The 23,406-nt window shown below is 45.8% G+C and overlaps 1 protein-coding gene across 1 annotated transcript in view; it reads left to right on the top strand.

Annotated features, from left to right (window-relative positions):
- Nucleotides 1-23,406, top strand: part of LOC128298896 (neurexin-3) — an 87,763-nt gene that overhangs the window by 18,327 nt on the left and 46,030 nt on the right. Inside the window, exons 3-7 of the mRNA XM_053034704.1 lie at nt 53-197; nt 3,016-3,069; nt 11,066-11,110; nt 11,143-11,415; nt 20,625-20,760. Of these exons, the coding sequence (XP_052890664.1) occupies nt 53-197; nt 3,016-3,069; nt 11,066-11,110; nt 11,143-11,415; nt 20,625-20,760 (653 nt within the window). The remainder of the gene's footprint in view (nt 1-52; nt 198-3,015; nt 3,070-11,065; nt 11,111-11,142; nt 11,416-20,624; nt 20,761-23,406) is intronic.

The raw sequence follows: 23,406 nt of genomic DNA, 5'->3' as shown, positions 1-23,406 counted from the left end.
TATTTCTAATCCTGACATCTGCTTTCTCTCCACCTGTTTCTGTTTCTGGTAGGTACAACACCAAGCTGGCCCTGCTAGCGCTGCCCAGCGTCATCTTCGAGCCAAGGTTCCGGGGCTCGGTGCGTAATCTGGTCTACTCGGACCAGCCGGGCGTATCGCCACGGAGGCAAGAGATGCGACAACCGCGGGACATCAAGGTAAGGCATCACCTCCCGTTCCCTCCTGCGCCGTCGACCTGATACAACTCCAATCCGCGGGTTCTGTCGGTGGTTATGTCATTCGCATTCGTTTTGATTTAATATGAGCCGTTGCGCTTTTCAAGTGCGCTTAACCTGCCGCTGTAACCAAGGTCGTTTGAGGGACGTCAAGGCTAGCGGAGCACACCACTCGACCCAAGACACGGGACAGCATTCGGGTGGAGCGCATTTGTCAACCGAGCGAGCTTGCTTGTTTCTGTTTCGGTTGGAAAAATTTATCACCGATAAATCAACGGATGTCGCACATTGGCGAGTGTTTTTTCCCCCCAACTGGAGTATTACTTTATTTCTTTCTTTTCCACACGGTACCTTGTGCGCTGGGAACTTTCACGCGAACAACTTTCCAGTTGCGCTAGCATGCGATTGTTTTACTTTCGCTCAGGTCAGCGCCGGTGCGTTGATGGTGGAGCAGTACTAATCGCTCAATAATCGTTAGAGGTTTTGGGAGCGAAGGTAGCGCTTTACCGTAGTTTAATATTACATCACAGTTTGGGGGGTCAAGGACCGGTGACCGGGGGGATAAAGGGCACGAATGATAAATTGATTTAAAATGAGCAACGATATGACACTTTTTCCATTGTGTTTTTTATTATAAACCATGCAGTGGAAATAATTGCAAAAAAGCCATATCATACATGATTTGCTTGAGCCTACCCACGGTAATGCGAATCCGTGATGTGCTTGCCTGTTTTGGATGTTTCCATCGATTAAGAAAACATTTCAAAACACATCCAATCATTCGTTCTTTACGTCAAACATTTCCAATTTCATTCGATTGCGCTGGTTTCACCATCGAACCGACCAACAAGAACGCCTGCTATGCCCCACGGTCACAGAGGACATTTGAAAAGTGTAGTAGACAAAAAAAAAACGCAGAACCTAATCATCAGACAGTCCCCCAATACCCCCCCTCTCCCTCCACCCCTTACTGCACGATGACATTATTTCACCATGATCGAAACAATCGTTTTCATCGGACGACCAACTTCGGATGACACCCACACAATGTTTCGGGGGTCTGTGCGTAGGAGGAATTACTTAACTTCGGATGACTTCCCGCACTCTGGCCTGGGTGTTGGCGTGGGTGGCTTTTGAAGTTGGTTTTACACTGGGGAATGAGCAGTTTTTACGCCCATTAGAGCAGCATTCAACAGTTGAAATATTAGAGAAGTAGTTAAGTGTTGGTAAGTGCCGAGGTAGAATGATTCCGATTCGGGACAACCTACGCGCGTAACAAGGCTCCGAATATGGTTCGTTTAAACAGCTCAGTATTGTTGTATCGAGTATCTGCAAAGTCGTTAAATAATTTGAGTTTGTATAACATCTAAAGCTTTTAGTTCTATATCAAATACTTGTTTAGTTTAAATCACTAACGTACACTATATTTTTTGAGAGCGATGATTTAGTAGTTATGAACTTCAGCTACTAAAAATAGTCAAGTTATTGCCTGTTTTGAATAACTAAATAATAAATAGTAGATGTTTTTGAAACAAATACGTAAACCTTGGTAAACCAAGCGCTGGATACCTTGGTTTCTTTCGCAACCTTGGGTATCTAAGCATCTTGAAGGAATGTGACAGATGAAAAATAAAGCAGAAGGTGATCGTCAACAGACGAACAAACGTCGCTTTGTGCTTTGTGAAAGAATAAATGAGATTTACAAAATATTGATTATTGTAGAGAAACTCTCTCTCTCTCCCTCTCTCTTGAAAGGTTTTTGAAATTCTTCCAGCGCAATAAATATTCCGTGACGTTTACTTAATGAAGTGTTACGGAACCTCCCCAGTAAACATTCAACACATCCATCAGCGCCACCTAGCGGATTAGGGCAACCAATGCTCAATATTCTACCGATTTAAAGTTGGAAGTTATGGGACAAACGCATCGATTTAAGATTGTCTATATTGAATCGTCTGTACGCTTCAATGCATAATCGAGCCATGATCAATCTTCCCGGAAATGATACGCTTAGCGCAGCTTTGCCGAGACTAAAGTGGCAAAAGAACCCGGCGCTTGGAGCCAAATATATATCGCCAGTCCTCCGTTGAACCGTTGGCGCCTTTGAATCCCCCTTTTTTTTGCTCATTCATCCGTCGCGTTGGGTGTTGTTGTTGTTTTTTTTGCGCCATTCGATGGCCGCCCTTGTACCCTTTCGGGTGACTTCTTATAATCTACCCTTTTCGCTACTATTTTTTCCGTCTAGGCGTGGGTCGATCGGTTGGAAGATATTTGGAGGATTTTCATTTCATTCTGTGCTTCTTCATGGTGAAACAAAAAAGAGGCACACACACAAAGGGAACGCAATGGTTCTGATGAGGTTGGTGGTGGAAATTCCAAATCGGAAAATCTCCGAATAAACGACCCCGCGGCTAGAGGGTCGTCTGTGGTACGGCGAATAAAATTCTTTTTTATGGTGAACAATTTTTCCACAGCGCATAAATTGTGCCTAAAAGTCGGAGATAGAGCGGCTTTTTTCCGCTTCATTTTGTATGTGTGTGTGTGTGCGTGGAGAGAGGGAGTGGGGGTTTCTGTGTCATTTTTATTTTTTCTCCTCTCCCATTGGACATGGAGCTGACAGGCTCCGGCGTTCACGATTGTCCGGTATGGCTGATTTCAGCCGCTAAAATAACCAACCGCGACTCATCCACTTCTATTTTCTTCATCTCGCGCCACTTAACCGAATGGCTGCTATTGAAGTCATTCTTTATTCGAACGATTCAACCCCATTTCATTTTGTTTCTTTTCTTATGCTTTCCAGTGTGGAGATTCACCCTGCGATCTGACGGCGATGCCACGGGAAAAAGTGACACGGGTAAGTTTTGGTTTTGGGGTTTCGTTTTCCTCCAAAGGTACATTTCCTTCGTCCTCAGTCTGTGCGAAAGCTACGCTTCACGGTGATTATCAACGGCTTGCTAATTTTAACAGGTTTAATCCGTTTTTATTTACGATTGTGATGGTGATGATGATGAAGGTGTCTCCATGCAGTGATTAAAGGCAACACAGCATTCAATATGTAACGAACGGTTTATAGACACATTTTTGCAATCTACCCATTGATATAAGCCTTAATGCATGCAAAAGACGTTTGATTGTACAGAGACACAAGACACGATATTATTTTCCACTCGCAAAAACGAAAAAGAAAATGGAAGCTAATGGGAATCAATTATGTTCCGTTGTTGGTGTACGCTAATCAAGAAACATGAGGAGTTCGAAACGAGTTCAAATCGCTGAACGAAAAAGAGATAAGAAATAAAGTTGTAAATAATAAGTTGTCGGAAAAGGGATACGCCATTCCACTCCAACTCCATTCCTTCAAACATAGCACTTGATTGTTTGAACAGTAAATTCAACAACCAAATTACACAATCGATTCGCCCGTAGTAGTGTTGAACCTGCCCGAAAGCAAAACTGTTTTTGAGAGTGATCTAACCAGGAAAAAAGTGGCCACGCTTTGAAAAATTAACGGAAGAACAGAAGCGAAGGCTTCGCGCCGTACGAAGGCCAGCAACCAGCAAACGATGCCCAATAAATCCTGCAGCATGCGAAACGGTTCCCATTGAAGTGGATTTCTTTCATCACATCTCAAACACCTGATAATATCTGCAATCAATTTTTCTCCTTCGCCTCACTGCACGCTATCGATCTTACATCATCAGTATCCAAATCGGTGGCAACGAAGGGCTTACAGGAACATTGGGTCTGCTCTGCCGGGCCTGATCGAACTGCCACTGATGAAGCCCTCCATCAGCGGTACGGTACGGTGGGCGTATTGTGCCGTGGGATTGGGTGCCGAATGAGTACACCGAAGAGGATGAAAAGCCGAAAAATACCACTGATGAAGTCCCATTTCTCATGCGGTTGCCGTTCAGTTTCCAACCCTACATCTACCGGACGCCCTTATGTTGCTTGCACGGCACCATATCCGTTATGGTTGGGAAGGATTTTTGTTCTCTTCGTTCGTCATCAAACATTGTGCTTCCACAGCTCACTGCATCAGAACTTTAAGTTTGTATGCTCGGTTCTCCCACTTTCTCGGACTCTCCGCATAGTGATTATTGCTGGTACTATTGCTTTCGCAATGTTGCACTGTTTCCAACAACATTTTCCCTTTTTTTTTGGGTCGAGCCGATTGGACACCGTTTCACGTGCAAAAGCATGAGCGAAGCGAACAGAAAACAAACTGCCGGGAAAAGGAAAAGAGATTTCATGGTCGATGAGCAGGGTGTGTGTGTGAGTTGTGAGGGAAAATCGATAACCAATAAATCTTACCCTAAACCCCGACGACCATCGGCGGCGGTGGCTTTCCCGTCGTCGTCTTCACGTTCCAACGTGTAACGACCAAGGTAGAGCGGTTAGAAATGTTGCCCCTGCCTTGGGCAACGCGGTACAAATAAAGCCTTCATTCATCAGACCTAGTCTGGTACGATATCTCGCCAGCTCACAAATGGTGTGGAGCATGAGTTAAAGGGGGGATTTTTGGGCACGGCTACACCTACCAACCAGGTGCCAGAGCCACCCTGATCCGGTGAAGCTGGTTATCTTTCTTGGTTCTCAGCGCCGAAAAAAGGTTTTCGGCAGCCTTTACCAGCCTGTTTTCAGCTTTGGTAGATTGCTTCACGATGACGCTCCCAGTGCGCAAGAATTATACTGCTTCTTATCGGCCTCACCTTCCCGTCCGACTGCCGAACCGAAGCTGAGGACGTGTGTATGACAGAAAATTAATCGCAATCCAATCGGAACATATCGGCCGGGGTCTTTATTATTGGAAAGTGTTTTGTTACTGTCCCAAACGGATGAAGTTTACGGAGGTCTTTTCTGCATAAAACTTGACTTGTTTGCGATAATTTCGAATTTTTGGGGCACCTATTACTGGGGAATGTAATCCTCGGTAATATTATAGCCACACGCGCGCCGTACTCTACCGTCAACAATAAGCTCTTACATAACAAGCGCTGGAATCGATTCTGAGAAATTCGAAAGCATTCTGTGAAAGTCTAAAACTCGCACGCCTCAGCCCATCAGCTTGTACAGTTTTTCGCGCAGCACATTGATCTTCTTATCTTGCACGGGCTCCGGTACGGCAAAACATCGCCCGAACAACGCTTCAATGGATGCTTCGATAGGTGCTTCTCATCGTTCGGTACTAACCTAACATTTGCGCTAGCTTATGACATAACCGGCTTTTATAACGTCGTTTACCTGGTTCTCCTACTCCCGACTGGCATGGCAGGAATAAAAGGGGCGAAGGAACACACTTAATGCTACCAAAGAGGCGCACTCCTTTGTTGGCGGGTTGTCGAATGTTGGGTTGGGTTCATTGAAGCAATTTTATCCCCCAGGCCCCATCCCGGGCTGTAAACGATGAAGCGAATAGTTCCCAACCGTTGATAATGATGTATCGGGCAATTTTGAAGCCTGATCGATGAATCCCATAACAATTTTGTGCGATTTTTTTAAAGATGCCGCACTTGAATAGTACTGTAGGTTATGCAAATATGCGTTTCAAGTTTGTTTTTATAATTTGTGCTGGCAAATATGTCTTGCTCAGAGAAATAGTTATTAAATGCTTAAATTTAAAGTTAAGTTTTATATTTCAAAAAATGTGTTATTACTACAGTCTCTCCATGCTATTTACAAACTGACCACGCCAACTAGATCAGTAACGGTGAAGCCACACATTGTGATACCGCAATGATGATGGGACATGGATATTTCATCTTTTTTAGAAACGAAATCTCGGAACTGGGTTGAATATATTGCTAAAGTATTATATGCATTTTTGGAAACCACAATACCACCAGGAACGAGTTTAATCTCGTATTCCAAATAAAATGGACGCTTTTTGGAAAAAGCACTTCAACTTCAGCGGCACCAACCCGACCACCAAACTTGCATCGCATGCCCGGTCTGGGGGGAAAATGGGAGTAAAAACCTGGATCCGGAATAGTTCCCGTTTGCACCAGGTACGGAATGTAAACTAAGCCAAAAATAGCAACAACCAACGGTGAAAAGAACTACTGAACGCTTTTGCCGAATGCCGCACTGCATTTGCAACGGTGGATGAAAAAACCTCAAGCAGAGAATTCACATCTGACAGTGGCACGTATGCAAGTTTTGCCCCAAAGTTTTATGCGGTTTTGCACGTCATCCCGGAAGAGTGCATCGCCATTACCGATTCGAAATGTTCGGATTTTTGGAGATTGCGCTCCGGGACTTCCCCCTGCAATGTGGAGGATGGACGAGGGAAAAAATATATCAACCTGCATACCAATGTCCAATGCGCTTTTCGCCCCCCGGAACGTGTACTCTGTGCTCTTCCGTCCGGCGCACTCTTTGTCTGCGTCCCAGTTTGTATGCAGCTTTTGACGAACCGACGAGGAGGAGGAAGTGTCGAAGCGTGGGAAGAGAGCGATCGAAAATGAAGTGTTTGAATTTTTGGAGTATCTTCAAAAATGACGCTTCATGTGCCACCTGAAATCGTCCGATTCTTGGCCGAGTTGTGCGAGGAAGGTCGGGTAGGTAGGAAGAAGCACTTGAACATTGACGTGATCGAACCGGACATTCAAGCAGATGCTCTACTTCGCTCGGATCGGAACAGTTCCAGAGAGACCTTGTAGTGGTCCCACCCGTTGGTGCGTCCCACTGGCACGGGACTATTTTTCCGAACGCTGGTGAAGACGATAGCGCATCCCTCCCAGCCCGAGGGTGGTTGTATCTGTGTGCCTGAAGCGAGCATGTGTGTACATGCATATCGAACCGAAGTCAGACTGACTGTCTGGTCCGGTGGACGGATGGAAAACATGGTGCCGGCTGTGAAATATACAGTCCCATCCGGCACCCCTGGCGGACATCATTTAAACACGAACAAGTCAATTTCCATTCGCAGCTAGTTTTTGCCGGGGCCGCACATGGCGGTGGAACTCATGAATAACTCACGACTAATTTATGGTGCAGCCATCAATTATCACATCTCTCGCCGGCCCGAACGCTGCCAGTTCTCGGGCTCGGCAGGATTTGCCTTCTGCCGCTGCGATGGCATTTGAAAGTGGGGGCAGCTTTTGGCACGCGTTTGTTTGTGTTTGTGCTTTTGAAATATTTTCTCACTAAATTGCACTTTGACGCTTTGGAGGTTGGAGATGGATGGGAGAAAAAAGAGTTTCACGGTTGAGCTTTTTCCCAACTCGTACTCGTGTGTGGAGAATTGACACTGCGTAGCACAGTAGTGTCTATTTTTTGATGGAGATATTTAACACTTTGTATGAAGATAAAAATTAGAACTCTGAAAAGCCCAAGAGGAGATTCGTTTGAAGTTCTTGTTTGATTACAAAATTTCTTTAATAATTAAGATCTGTAATGATTCATCAAAAGCTTATCCAGCTTTAACTTCTTTCATTATTGAACTTGCTCCCGTTCGATCGAGTGTTGTGGCCAGCTACTCTACTCTCATAAGGGGCGATAATTTACGCTCCCATTAACGTGCTGATTGTGTATTTGAAGTCCGAAGTTCGAACCGAGGCTTCCGCATTCATTCCATCCCCGGCACTAAACGTTACCCACCGTAATCGATGCTTCGAGACATCAGAGCATAATAAAGCACGCTTCAAGAACAGCGCCCTAGGGCATCACCAACATTTACCACCCCGTGGTAATTCATTTGCACCCCCGGGTTCAGCTCGGACCGAGCGAGAAAGATGAAAAGAAAACATATAATGTCGGGCAAAGCGTTACCACAAAACGTTGAGTTGAACATGGGGTTGAGGTTGAGTTTTGTTGGGCACTCGGGGAAGATACAAACACACACACACCCATCCGAGCAGGCGGGCGCGCATATGAACTACGGCAGCGTAACGCAGTTTACTCAGACACTTCCGGTGGCACTCGAGAAATGGAAGCAAATCGAGAAATTGGATCAAATTACTGCTCGGATCCTTTCTGTGCAGAACTACCACCGACACCGTTCCGCCGTTCTTCGCTCGGTTATCATCGTTTACAAAGTTCCGGACCCTTTCCGTTCTTCACCCAAAATGGAGTGTGGAGGGGGCACTGTGTATCGATGTCAGGCTATGGCTGCTGTTTGCTCTGTTACTTTGTTGGTTGGGTAGATTTAGCCATAGCAAGACTATCGATCGGTGGCCCGGTTCTGTAGCCCGAAGGATGAACCTGTATCCTGTATGCCTGCGATGTGTGAGTGGAGTATTCTTAGTGCGTGGAGGCAGAAGATTCTTCCTGTGTGAGGCACCGTCCGTCCTCCTAAGTATCGTGTGTGGTGAGATCGCACATTAGGATGTCGTTAAGAAAACGTTACAAAAATGAAACCCCGTAATGATTATCCTTTCGTCGAGGTTAGGATTTTTTGGTGCGGGGTTAGGGTTCCAAACTAAGGCCAACTATCGCAGGAAGGAACTCGCTCGAACAGCAGAGTACTGGCATCGCCGTGGGAGTAATTGTTTAATTCGCGAATGAATATTCTCGCTTGGATACTTCATCATTTACCCGCGGTTCGCGACAAGCTTCGACTCATTACGATCGGGTGGCATCGCCTCTTCCGATCTCTTCCGTCCAAACGCCATCCATTCGCTGATGGCACACCCCTGATGCTGCGCGTACCATTAAATTATCAACCCATGATGAGGTGATGATGCGTTTCTGGCAAATCTCTCTGGAGCTTGTTCGGTAATTTTAGCAATCTCATCATGGCATCCGCGCAAACCACCCAAATAGAAGCAAAACTCCATTAAAAGTTCATTCCATGTACTTTCGCCTCGCCATCCCTTTCCCAAAAAGCCGTGTTTTCCATCGCGTGCCACCCGCGCTTTGGAGGCACCACACCAGGACAGCACCCTGTCGACAACTCAATCTGCCGGCTGGTGGTGCTCTGTCGGGCGCACCTCAAAAACACATCCAGTGTGGCAGACGTGGCACATGCGAGAACATTCACTTCACCCATCCTGCCTCATTTGTCCACCAACGCGGAAGAAGCATTCTGAGCGTCATGAACGCACCGGGGGTGGTTTGGCCGGGGAAATACACTCACGCGCACGGATACCGGAATTCCAAGAAGTCACAAACGGACCCTAATGATAACAAGCCCAAACGGTGGAAGATGGAGACGCGCAAAAGAAGATGCGAATATATCACTCACAGCGATAAAAATGGGCTTCCGTGCGGTTCTTTTTATTATCCGCTCACCATGCTGCCTCGCTTCCGCCGCCGCGCGCGATGTCCTCGGAACGCACATTTCCGTATCGCATTTGGTGCGACACAACTTCCGTTGGTTTGCGCCACCATCACCACCAGCGCCGGAGTTCATTTGTTCTCCACTTCCGGTCGCTTGGTCGACTTGGTTTGGTTGCCTTCCTTGTGTGCTACGGGCTGTTGCTGCTGCTGCTGCTGATGATGATCGTGTCATCTTCGGACCAACCAAAGCAACGGACCTCCATTGTCCCGGGTGGCATACACTGGTGGCAAATTATGAAATTATGTCATTTTATATGCTTCTTGGGCCATCTTGGGCAATGGATCAGGCAATGGGTGGTGGGTACGGTTTTTGTACTACAACCATTTGAGCGTCTTATCTCCGCGTCGGAACCGTCGTTCGCGTGCGGCTCCGGTGGCTGGAATAACTGAGCGAATAACAATGGTCTTTACAGATAACGTCTGCTCCACGATGATGTTGCATTGTGAAGCGTCGGTTATGCTGCCGCGCCACTTTCGCCTCAGTGCAACGCGTCAAAAACGCGTCGACGCAAATGATGGCATCGTCCTGCCATCCTCGTGTCTATCTGTACACGCGGGATTCCCGTAAGACATCTTCGATCCGGTTGGTGTACCACCAACGATAGGCCTTTTATAGCCTTTTGTTGCCGTTGTTCTTCGCGCGGGGAAGGTTTTACGATTTATCTAGCACCGACAGGAAGCGTTGGGAACAAAAGAATGATACGTCATTCTCGGTACGGTAGCTAATTCCCGATCGCGGCGGAAGACCAATTTGACACGATTTATGTGACCTGTTCCGATTGCAGCGTTCGATACGTTTTAGTTGGGGCGTATGAAATATGTGTTCCAATGTGATTTGTTGGACGCTTGAACAGCAGCGATTACACGATCATTTTCTTACTTTGCTTCACCTTCTGCAAGCTTAGAAAGCTCTTCCTGTGGAAATTCTGTCCGTAATTGTTATCAGCTAGCCAGCTGTCACACGCCTTTCTGAACATTAGCAATATGAATATTTGGCGATGAAAGACTTATTTTTAACTTCTCTAAAATTAAAGGTGGGTCGATCTTACGCGAAAGACTTCGTACGGCGCATTTAAAATATGCTGCAGTAAAAATTCGATCGATCATAAAAGCGAACGATAAGATAAAAAGTGTTCCGGAATGTTCATTCGCTGCGGAGTATTTCCATTGTTATGTTCTCCAGGAACAAGAAGAAAAAGGGGGAGCATAAGTATGCATCCCATGACTAGCGGAGAACCATTTCAAAAGTTCATTTCCGTTTCTTCCACAGACACCATCATCGGTACAGTATTATGCCTAGCGGAATGGTAATTTTTGCAATGCCGCACTAACTTGTTTTCTTTTCTTTTTATCTATTTTTTCCCTCTCTTTTTTACACTCTCGTTCTCTTGTTTTTTTTTCTTCATACTTTTTCCACGATTTTTTTGTTTTGTTTTATTTCCATTGAATTTCGTTCCAACCACCATTTAACGCCACATTTCTAAACGCACACACCACACCAAACGGGTGAACATGCACGCTACCTTCGCAACGCACACATTCCGGGTAGGTGGGTCGTGGGGTGAGAGGGCCGGAGCTACTACTACCACCATCACCACCACCACCACCACCACGCACTATGCACTATATCAAACGCATGCAGTCGCACCACCGCACCACCATGCACCGCCAGTCCCGGCACACGCGCAAACGGCCCCCGGAAACGTTGGCCAGGAGTGTCGATCCGTCCACTTTCACCACCCATCACCACCGGTTTGGCTTAGCACAATACATCCGTCCCGGCGGTCGCCGCCACTATGGCCGCCAGCAATCGCGGGTGCGGGTGTGGAAACGGAACGCACAATTTGGCGGTATCTATCCGCCGAACTACGACCTCGTGCATCACTGCCTTCGCACACTGCCGTCCGACAGCGACAAGGTGACTAAGCAGTAGGCTACACCCGCTAGTATCTAACTCGATGCTCTAAACGCACTATTCTATCCGCTTGCTCTGTTCAGATGTTGTTCTGTTTTGATTTTGTTTTATTTCCACCTTTCACTCGCTCTATCTGTTCCGTTTGTGTCGATTCCGGATGCACTTCTGTGTCGATTCCTCGAGCCCGTCTCGAATGCTGCTAGCGTTTTGTAGATATGTCCTGTCACACCGCATCTGCACCTTTTAGCTGTTCATGATGTTCGTTTTCTTGATTCGTTGTACGATTCCGTTAGTTTGTCAAGCGCGTTGGACGCGTGTTGTTTAACCTTTTGAGGGGTTTAATAATGGTGTCAATTACTGCGATTCTGTCATGCAAAAGATCCAACTGTACAAAGAGCTAGAGAACAATCAGCTAATGTAAATACATCTAGTTAGTGAACTTGTACATAAATTAACGTGGGCATTGGGGACTTAACCCTACTTTTGTATAGCTCGCACCTGTTTGAAAAGTTAACGTTAGCAGTTGTACAAAGTAGCACCTTTATGGACATCTGAATCACTCTTCGGAACACAAGAACGTGTGCGTGTGCATGTTCGTGCACCAAACAAAGCATGGCCCTCCGCGCCCCCAAAACGAACGCCACGCGGCGAATGGAGAGTGAGGTATGCAGTTCGTGCAAGAACTTTCTAGCACAACCTTCAAAGATACAAGCGGCAAGCGTTCTTGCCGAAGTGGAGCGCTCGGTACATAATTGCTTAAATGGACCCATTTTGGGACGACCTAGTTGTAAAACGCTGGTGCGAATCGCTGAAGGGAAACACTGACGGGGGCCATCTGAAAATGAAAAGCAAAATCAAGAAAAGGAGTCTTGCAGGAGGGGACAAAAGACACAGCCACACATGCACAACATCAGTGAGAAAAAGGACCTGAAGCGAAATGGAGGTTTGAAATCGTTTCCACGCTACGTTGCACAGCAACAGCAACGTTGTCCAATTTCGCACCCAAGGTCAAGAACAAACCCGTCCCCAAAGGTAGACCAAAGTCCTCGAACCGATTAGTCTTGTTAGGGCACGGGGCATCCACCGGGCCCGACCAGTGACTGTGACGAGAAAATCTTGTGCAGATGGCAAGGCAGCATAATGCATGGAAAACAAACTCCTGCCACGGGGTCCCTCTCTCTCTCTCTTTCTCTCTCTTCCCGCAAACGAGTTTGCCAGATCCTGTGTCCTTAGTCGGGAAGCAGGCTCTATTTCATAACATTCACCGTCAGCCCGGGAATGCCCGGAAGGCTCACGGTGCCGAACGAGTGTTGTAAGCGGTTTAAGTGTTTACATTGCGTTCCTTTCATTTGCGTTCCAAGAAACGCTGCTGGCTAAGAAATCGAGGATCATGAATGAATATAGTGGGTGTGATATTTGTTTTGCTAGTCGAACAGCGGACAGTGTGCATGATTTCTATAACAACAGTTTTTTATTATAGCACACAAGCGTTCCGAAGCGTTTCATTTGGTGAAAGCAACGCTTAGGCTGATTTAGAAACATGAAAACATGTTGTGAGACCACAAATAATTTGTTTCTTTATTAAAATGTTTTTTTATTAACATTTGACATTTTTCCTGGAGAAAGTAGTGACATCTTCGACGAGTTCGTCTTGAAGAACTTCAATTCCTTAAAGTAACTTTATCAGAGTACATAAAACGTCTGATATTGAATTTCTTTTTAGAAACAATCATAAACTTACTTCAAGTTAAAACTTATTAAAGTTTCTGTATTGTGTTTCACTTGCAGAAATGTAAAAATTGAAATCTCTCAGGGTCTTTCAAAAATCCTGATATCCCAAAGGGTTTGTTACTTGACGCTTGACTGACGTCGTTCCCGAGACTTTAATGGATCGATGAAATAGGATCTTCTAGAACCCCTAATCGAATCCCCTTTTCCTGCTCATTGTTTGTTTTCACGTGAAACAGCACAATACACAAGCACTAAACACAAATGTGGTAGATGCTTGCGGTTACGTTCTCCACCGGTTTGGATCGAGTTGCAGCACACGCCAAGATGCAGAGTGACGCCTCGGGGCGATCCATTAAGCGTACTTTGTTTTACAAAAATCAATTATCTGCAGTCATCAATTGTACCACAGCGAAGCTTCAACGTTCGAACCCACCGCCCCCCCTCGATTGCATCGATTGACACGCCAATACAGTGCGGTGCACGCGTGTATACACCGTGTGCACGTGTGGAAATGGTGGCACTGTCTCAACCGCAGAAAGCAGCAGCAAATCGAAAACCACACACCAGATGCCGTTTTTCCCGCACGTTCCCCAAAAAAAAAAACGATCCGCCAGGCCGGATGCCGATGGAACCCGAACCCGCAACCAATTTTGCAAGCTAATGCAATTCCAGCGCACTGCACTGTTTGGATGGGGTGGTTGCGCTTAGCATGCCGTCACGCGTGCATAGTGTGTAAAAATAATGCATTCGGATGGCTAAAATTGAATACGTCAAACATCGTTAGGGAAAAATTGATGATGTCGATGATGCGGCGTTGTGGCGGCGTGGACGCTAAATGGCGTTATTTGTGTGTGGGCAATCAATCGTGAATTGATTATTATAAGTTGATGATTGAAATACCACCATTTTGGGGCCATTTGGGTTGCAAACAGTGGGAGGAGTGGTGGTAGGGAATGAGGTGGTGGCAGTTGAATTTCTCTTTTGTTACGAGAACGCTTCTAAATTGTGCCGAAAAATGAAGACATTTCTACAAGCAATGCGTGTCCTGAGCTTCCCATGGCATGAAGATACGGTTGATGCAAGCACACCACTATACCACCCCAGTTGTTGGTACGGCTGGCACGAGTCGTCTCATATACCAATATCCAATTTGTACGGAAATTACTGAAATCGCATCCGCAGCACTTTGCCAATGGTAAAAGCTGGATGTATATTTCCGTTCCGGTTCATGCGTATATCTGTGCGGGAAGCAAATGGCCGTTACTCGTTACTACGTTCCCATCACGACCACAGTTCCATCTATTGTGAAGTTGGGAGAATTTTGGAGAGGGCAAAACTTCATTCGTCAGCAGGTTTTTTCTTAGTGTGAAACGATAACCTTCGGACACAGCTTCACGCAGCTTACAGCCGCCGCTATTTCCACAACGGAATCACCCTCCCGGATTTTGCTACTTTGAAAGGAGAAGAAGAACGAAAAGAGGACACTCCCCCAGCGGAGTGTGTGCCATTCTGCTTTTCACTTCTCTCGAGTGTCGTAAAAATACCACAGTTGAAATTGAAATTGCGAACTGACGCCAACTTGCGTCAACGCATCGCGAAAATCCCGGTGGTGCCTCTGCGGTGGAAACCCGACATCAGTGCATCAGGAGCCATCTGTTTTATTTCCGTGCGAAAGCATATGTAAAGCTGGCGGCACATTCGTATCGTATTGTTCGCATTGTTTGTCCATCGGTAGCCTGAAATCAGCCAGCATCAGCAGCAGCATCAGCGTCGGTCGAACATTCGAGGATACTCCCACAGCTTAATGAGGATGTCGCCCAAAACAGGGCCCCAAAAGATAAACATCGACCTACAAACCCTCGGCTACAACTCTGTCCACATGGTGCCCCAAACGAATCAACCGATGTGGCGAGGTATGACTTTTATATGGAAATAAATGTTGCATCCTCTACTACAGGCTCCGAACGACGACTCTGTCGCTTATTGGACGAGTCAGATTGGAACTTGGGTCCGCTCCGTTTCGGTAGCGGTGAACGAGCTAATGAACGCTCGGTTTGTTAAGTCGAATGGATGTGCCGTGGGTAATTAAAATGTTCGAAGCAAAAGCCATCACCATCAGCGTTTTTGCTTGGCTGAAGGCAAGAATAGGTCTATATTTATAAATAACCCGACAGAGGCGACGGAATGAAAATAGTACAGGCTGTTAGGAAAATTGCAATTCCAAAATTATTCCGCCCACACGGCTGTGATAGACGTAGCGCATGTATGGGACGCCACTTTACACACGGTGCGGAAAAGGTCCGCCCCAAATAGACTGGGTCGTTTTGGGTGAAGGTAGGCAGCAAATGGCCGATAACCAGTGTTGGTTTGTTGGTGTGGCCATCTGGTGTGGTCGGACTGTGGGTGATTTTCTTCCGACACAGCTTTCCGGCCATTCCAACGGACACTGCAGCTTTATGATGCTGGACGCGAAATGCTACGGTGCATAAAACTGCCCCCAAAAAAACCGAGCTTTACTGCTGCTACGTTCATCACGGTGAGCAGTACCGAACCGGTGTCGAAGGTGACGGTGTGTTGTGTGCTACTGGAACACTAAGCGCTTGGTACCATAAAAACTAAGCGCTCGACACGGTGGTGGTGACCGTCGTACAGTTTGACACTTTCTCTCCCCCCTCGCTACAAAGCAACCGAAATGTCTTGACTAACTTGGTACGACATGGTACAGTACTGTGGAGAGTCCTCCCAACGTGTTTTGTGTCTAGTCAACCAGGTAAACAACACTGTTGGATGAAACAACACAATCGCAACGAGAAAAAAAGCAACGCTCTCGGTGCTTTCAACAAAGAAAGGCTACTAGATCGCAGGTCCACTGATGCGCACTGTGGGCGCAATGAAATGAACTACCAGCAACTCCCCGACGCTCAGCTCAAGGCGCTCAAGGCAGGGCGAAGAAGACAAAACTGAATTGGAAATTCAATTACTTTCACTCTGGTGCGCAGTTTGCTGGCGAATAATAATAGTAAAAAAAAGCATAACTGCTGAGCGCCACTGTGAGCGGGGTCAACTTATTGCGGATTGCTCCTGGACAGTGGGACATCACCTGTAAGGCCAACGCAAGGTTTTCCCCGTAAGCAGCGAGTACTTCTTCCTTCGTGGAGTCCGTTCGATTACTGGGGGACATCCGAAGAGCCCTTGTTTAATAATAGATTTGCTATCGGCATTGTCTCCCAGCGGAGTACAGGTTGTGTGCCGAGCTTTGGAGTAGTTCTTTGTACTACTGACCCCCATACGATAGTGCACCTTGAAAATTGTCGCTCGCGAATGTCCCCTACGTAATGGAATAGGACTACCCCACCGGTAAGGAAGAAGCAATTAAAACTGCTTGTCCAATCCAGTTCTAGATTAATCGAAACAAATACAGGGAAAGGAAAATTGTTGACTGTTGAAACTGACAATCGATAACACTGACAAGTTCAGTGCTTGGGAATTCTTGGTTGCACGACATCTCGTGCAACGTTTTGTGTATTTCCTGCGACGACACAACTACTGAACAGATACAGGTTGAAGCTTAAGTAAAAGTTACGTTCACAACTTTGAAAGTGTATTGCCGTGAAGTTAAACTCTTGCTGCTCAGTAATTGTAAGCTGCTTACGCTAGATGGAGATCGCACAAAAAGAGCGGGAAAAAAAACCGTTTAGATGATTTGATGGTGAAACATTTTTTTTTTTTATTTTCTTTGGCTCACAGGTACACTATCAACACCTTCTCGTATCGATTTCTTTATGCAGTTTTTTCTCAGTCTCTAACAGCATCTTCTTGTATCTCTCTCCTTCCCTTTATCTGGGGACATCCGAAAAACGGCAAAACTTTCTTCATAAAGCCCGCTAACAACTGCGATCGTTTCTGGGTTTTCGGTCTCGTTCGGTCGTTCGATTTCCAACCAATGAGCATCCTTTTTTTTCTTGTGCGCTATCGCTCGCCAGATATCCGCTGCTCAGAAGATGGGAAAAGCAAAACCGGGTCGCGTTTAACACACGGAAAGCTCCAGCCAAAAAAAAAAAAATAAGAGGCAGATTAAAAAAGTTTACTTCCCATTCGTTTCGGTTTTCTTCACCGGGCAGTTTGCTTTCGGTACTGTTTCAGGTTGGCCTGCTCCAGTTGCGAATCGCTTAACGGCACCGCGTGTGTCCTTTCGAAAGTTTATGGTAAAGAAATGATTTGGGACAAGAGGAGTGGGCTTTTTCTTTACTTCCGGGATCATCATCGGGTTCGTGGTTGTGATGCGCATCCAACACCCATCGTATCATCAGTGAGTTGATGAGAAAAAGTTAATCCAAAGCATATGTTGCTAATGGTGGAACGACTTTTTGAATGCACTTTCTATAGTTTTGTGTGTTTGAAAGCTGTTTGCTCCTGTGTTTACTATGATTGTGGAGTGTAATATCTCAATCAGCAAAGCGTAACCAAGGGCGTTTTTTATTGCTTGTATGAGTTACAACGCTTATCTTCAACGCGGCAACTAAGCAACCGGTGCAAATGTATGTTTGAACATGTTTGCTTTAAAAGCTTTTGAAAGTGATAACTTTTACGCGCTTCGCTCCGTGGTAACTTCCCCCCTCAACCCGGATTTAACATTACACCTACATCCGCTCGGCTCAGCATCCCTCCACGCTCCCAATGTGGCGTTTGGAGGGCCGGGCTCGGAAAAATTCTACCGTATCATACCGGAATCATAATCGATTTATGTTCCTTTGTTTCGGTCGTTGGGATAGCACCCCAGGAGCAGCAGCTAGCATGTGTGACATTCGGGATTCCGACCCATTCTCGTTCATCGTCATCCGCGCCATATCCGTGCGGGCGTTTCGGCCTCTCCCCTCAGCGGACCAAACTAAGCACATCATCATAAATCAAATCTCAATTACGATTCGTAACGTGCCTCCGGGTTTTACCCGCATACAAACACACATGCGGACGCGTACATTACATCCATTTATTTGGCCCTTCGTCACCGTTTCTGGTTGTGTCAGGTTTGGTGCTACATTCTCACACACCTCACAGGTTCTGCTTATCCCAAATGATCGGTCAAAGATTTCATGGTTTTGTAGGAAGAAAAACAGTCTCTCCCAAGGAACACCTAGACTATCGCGTCGTTTATCCAGATTGAAGGTTGAACAATAAAACAAAAGACTTAAATAATCAATAATCACACACATGCTACAGGTGCTACTTGTTGGATTTGGTTTAGGTAAATATAGTTTGCTTTATTATGACCCAACGATTTTATTTTGACAAGTACCGATAATTCTAAGATCAGTTATTTTTTTATAGATTTCATACTTCAATTACACAGTGTTCGTTATACCTTCTTAAAGGGCATAACGAAATTTTTAAAACATCCAGACGTCACCACCGTCTGACGTTTGGAACCGTGGAATGACATAAGTCAGTGAAAAAAGAAGCAAGCGTTGGTTTCTGGATAACACGTGGAGCACAATATACACACAAGTTGGAAATTACTCAAATAAACTGTACTCGGATTAAAAAACACAAAACTGAGCTAAACACACAGCATATCGATTTTAATGAAGAAAACGTTTCAATAATTGACTATAGAGCCGAAAACTTGGGGATTTGGAGAGACCATTTCTTTATCATTCAATTTGCAATACAATTTTACAATTTTTATTATGAAACATTTGCGCCTAGAGAGCGGGCTTATCACCATATACAAATCACAGATACACGTAAGAAAGAGTTGATCGTTCGCTAGTAGACGCCCTACCCCTTAAGGACTTTGCAAAAATGACACCCAAGGGTGGCCCCATGGGCGGTATGGCGTCTCTCGCTGTACCATATGATGGACCGGCCGGGTGTCTGTACCCCCTAAACCGGTATCACATACACCAGTAACATGTTTCCGAGATTTGGAGACGAAGGTTAAAACTTAATGTCCAACCTGTGCACGGCACCGGTTGAACCGGGGGTACGGTTCGTTACGTTTTGCACCGCCATCGTTTTAATGAGGCTAAAGTAGTTTGCGTAATTAATGTACGAGAGCCTGGGGAGCAAGTGGGGTCGTTATGTCGCTACCGTATCGTAGAATTGCTCACACCAAAGAAATAAGGCATAAGGTTCGAGCTGGGGACGGAGGCAAAATTTTGCTGAAAGCCACACTCTGGCTATTGACAACATTCACTCATTATAAAGTGTCCTTCAGGAGGCTGTTTGGCAGAGCGTTTGAACTAGATTGGCTAGCTTTTTTTGTAAACATGCTTTTTGTAATTTATATTTTATATAATTTTTAGCATGATGATTACTTAAAGATACTTAAAGATAATTTCCTCTCCCTCTGTGTTGAGGTATGAGGTTATCATCATCATTATTATCTTCCAGTTGTGAGCTGAGTGTTTGTTACAAGCGTTGTTTGTGATTCTAGCAACTTCATAGCAACATCTTTGAGTGAAATAAATAGTGCCCATGAATACATACGCCACGCGGGTACGCGCCACGTTGTTCCAGCCAGCCGCTTCTTTAGCCGGAAAACGTCCTGCGTTGATGTCGGGAACATAATTTTTCATTTTCATTCACTGTTGCGACGCAGGAAAGAGTAAAATGCATTTGCACCCCGGGGGGTAGGTTGCTCTGGTTGCTGTTGGCAACCAAACTTTGGACGCTGCGTTAAGGGGAAAAGCTTCCTTCCGTGGAGCAAAGGATAAATTTAAGGCAAATGTAACAAATGCATTTATGAATAGTGTAGCTGGTTGTGTATTGCTTGTATGCATAAATCATGAGTTTATGATTATTCTACTCTCCCGTTGTACATTATTTGCAGTTACACTCAATTGCAGGGCGTTTGTTTTATCACTGTTTGGCGTTGGAATATGTTTGTCCGTTGTCCTAAAAAACATTGAACTTTCTCTCTCTTTTTAAAAGGAAGCTCTATTTTGTTTGCTTTAAAAACAGTTCGTCACAGATAAATGTTTATCGAAAGAAGGTCTTACGTTACTGTTCATTGTTCATTCCTTACACTTAGATTTACACAACTGTTATCATACCCTTTTACCAGGGTTCCACGAGAAGAAGCAGCAGAAGCAGACAGGTTGGAGAGTGTAGTGAAGCAGTACATTTTCCGAAAGTCGTTAGCAAATACCATCCCATCCGTGTTTGTCCTTCTCGGTAGTCAATGTGCATACACATCATTTCCATGTGTTACCGCTAGTTTTGTTTCGATCGCGGCAAATCGCTGAACGTGTTCCTCTATCCAAACTTCCCTTTTTCCCTCTCACACACACACTCATACACAACCAAGAAGATGTTTTTCGAAACCGTCCCGAACCGTGAACCGGTGCCCTGTCGAGTGTATAGTCCGTGGTGTCTTTGAACGCATAACAAAAAAAAAATCGAAAGCCTTGTCATGTGTAAGCGAAACATACTAACAAGCCCTGTTTGTGTTTTGTGTCTGATTTGATGTTTTCTTACAGCAACTTCGAACCAACGTTACGGATGCCTGCGAGCGCCACGACCCATGCCAGCACGGTGGCATCTGCATATCAACCGATTCCGGCCCAATCTGCGAGTGCCGTAACGTGGAGTACGAGGGAACATACTGCGAGCGAGGTACGTACTGCACCCGAAATTGGGTCCGAATTGACATAACACTTAAATCCTTAATCCATGCAGCGCATTTGGCGGCAGTGCCGTGGGAAACGCCACTCGAAAGGAAGCCATAAATTATATCCTCCCCAGCGAGACGTTAGTTCTCGCCCGTGTTCGAGCCGTTATGATAGAAGCGTTTCGTTCAGATTTCGTCCTATTTCGCTGGAGCTACTGGGAACGCATCGGGCGTGTGTGTAAGGCTCTCGGAGGCCACGATAGAATACGTCCGAGTAGCCGAGAGTGTTTGCTCTGTAAAATCCAATCTGCCTGTGGTACCAGAGGGGAGTTTTTTGCGTGGTGTCTTATTTTATCGAGTTTTATATGCCCGCTTTCGGGTCGATAACGAGACGTGGCAGGGCACAAATCGAAACACTATCACATGAACCCATCCCACCTCCAATGTCCGACGGGGTCCTCCGAGTGGACCGTTGGATAATAGAAAGCGTTGCGTTCCGTCGAATAAAGTAACCATATTTCCCATCCAACCACTAAACGAATAAGGGATTTCCGGTTTATGGGACCGGTTTTGGCTGGTTTCTTTTTTTCGTTCCTGTCGCCAATACTTCTAGCGCGCGCACGAAATAAAAACACCCCAAACTCCAACAGCGATAAACAGTGGAGAACGAATGTACATATATTCTTTCGGGGCAAGAAATGTCACCACAATCCGGTGTACCGAAGTTTGACCCAAAATCGAAAAACCATTCTTCGCGCTCGGGGCGCTGCAGGGCCGAATGCGAATGATGCGGTGAATTTATGCATATTTACCAATGTAATCAATTTATGATTATCGGACACAGCCAGGATCTGTAGCCGGTGGAGCAATTCGGACCAATTGGAGCTGCGTGGCAAATTTTGGAGTAGCAAATTTTTGAAGCGTAAACGAGGGAGGCAATTTGAAACACGAACAATTATTTTGCCCGTTTCGCTGGAGCGCTAATGAATGCCGGGGAAGATTGCAGTAAATCAAGATTGCTGTCAGTTTGGGTTCTTCCGGTTCCGTTACGATGTAATGTTTTTTTTTTCGGCTTTCGTTTTGGGTTTTGTTGTTGAGGTTGTGTATTTCATGTTGCTTGAGCGCGGTGCGGTTTGAAAATGGTGGCCAAACGAAGACGACGACAGAGAAACACCGTTGGCACACTGGTGCACGGTAAGCGGTGCGAAGAATTTTGATAAATCGCTTGTACATTTCGTTACAGGCAGCAGAGTCTTGCTGAAGCGTAAAACCTTTACGTAATTGTTTCGATTCGGTATCCCCCGCCTTTGCACCAGTGTTTCGGTACGGTACGGTGGTTCGGGGAAGGATTAACTTTCGTTCCGTTTCGCACTCACTGTTTTGCACACTGAATCGTCTGTCCTGTCAGCGTCAGCGTGATGGAGTGGAAGCGATTGCAGTGTGAGGATAATTTAATACATTTGATTGATCATCCATTGAATGCCCCGAAAAAAGGCGGAGGAGTGTTTTGGGTGCCGTTTGCATGTATTTTAAGCATTGTTTCGGGAGTGTACATACAAATCGAACAGCGGCTGGATGGGTTGTACAGCGACCAAGCACCAAGAACTATAAACATATCCGAGAAACAGATTTCTCACCAGTCTTAGCAAGGCAACGACTCTACACACAACCACACGGATCTAGTTTGGATGGGTTTTGTACCTCACTAAAGTAACTCGATTCGTCCCTGGCCGGATCCGTTTTCATCTGCAGCATAATAATGAACACCATATATCTTCGAAAAAGACTCCTCAAACATTGCCTTTGTTAGGGAGTGGAACTAGGAACGGCGCATTGTTCGCCGGTAGCAGATATTAAGCAGATAGTCTCCACTTCAACCAACTGGTGCCGGTGTACCATTGCAATGAAGGGAAACTTACACACAACCTTGCTCCATTTTCAAGGATACTTTGCTCGTCGTAATAAATATGAATTTCAAATCAGGCTAAAATATCTCACCGTGCCGAGGTAGATGTGGATGTGGACGGGGCGGTTTTGCGTTTTGCGACTGGCCAGATTCTAGGTCGGCGCTGATGATGTGCGCTATGAATAAGAAGGGATTTTGACCATTTGTATCAGGATAGCACGATATAGCTGGGCTTGTGTGTAAGCAGTTGCGGAGGGTGCATGTGAAACATTTGGGGGAACGGTGCCTGGTTGCTTTGTGATATGGCGCAGGGCTTTAAATTGAATTTTGGAATGCATGAAAACGGGTATGAGATTATAGCGGAGCTGGGCAAAGTATCCCTGTCCTCTGTTGGATCGTCCTTGGAGAATATTTAAGAGCACCAACCGACCCATTACACCGGCAAAGATTCGCATCCGCAAGGGTGGGAGTGTGAAAAAGGTAAAGGTGATGAGAGGAGCCGGAGAGGGAGTGTGTCTTTTACAATTTGCAAACTTCAGTCAGGATTTAATTTTATTTCACGGCCCTACTGTCACACACCTTTCAGACTTTTCGCTGTACAGTCCTCTTCGCACTGCTAGGAGCAGGGTGGCGGTAGAAGGAAGATCCTAAATTTAGTACGACAGCCTACCAGCTAGCTGGCAGAGCGCAACAAACAAGCTTACACGATGGTGGACATTTTATCGCTCTTGCACCAGGACGAGCT

This window comes from Anopheles moucheti, chromosome 2, assembly GCF_943734755.1.
Source record: "Anopheles moucheti chromosome 2, idAnoMoucSN_F20_07, whole genome shotgun sequence".
In the NCBI taxonomy this organism is placed as follows: domain Eukaryota; kingdom Metazoa; phylum Arthropoda; class Insecta; order Diptera; family Culicidae; genus Anopheles; species Anopheles moucheti.
This window is presented reverse-complemented; position numbering and strand designations above follow the sequence as displayed.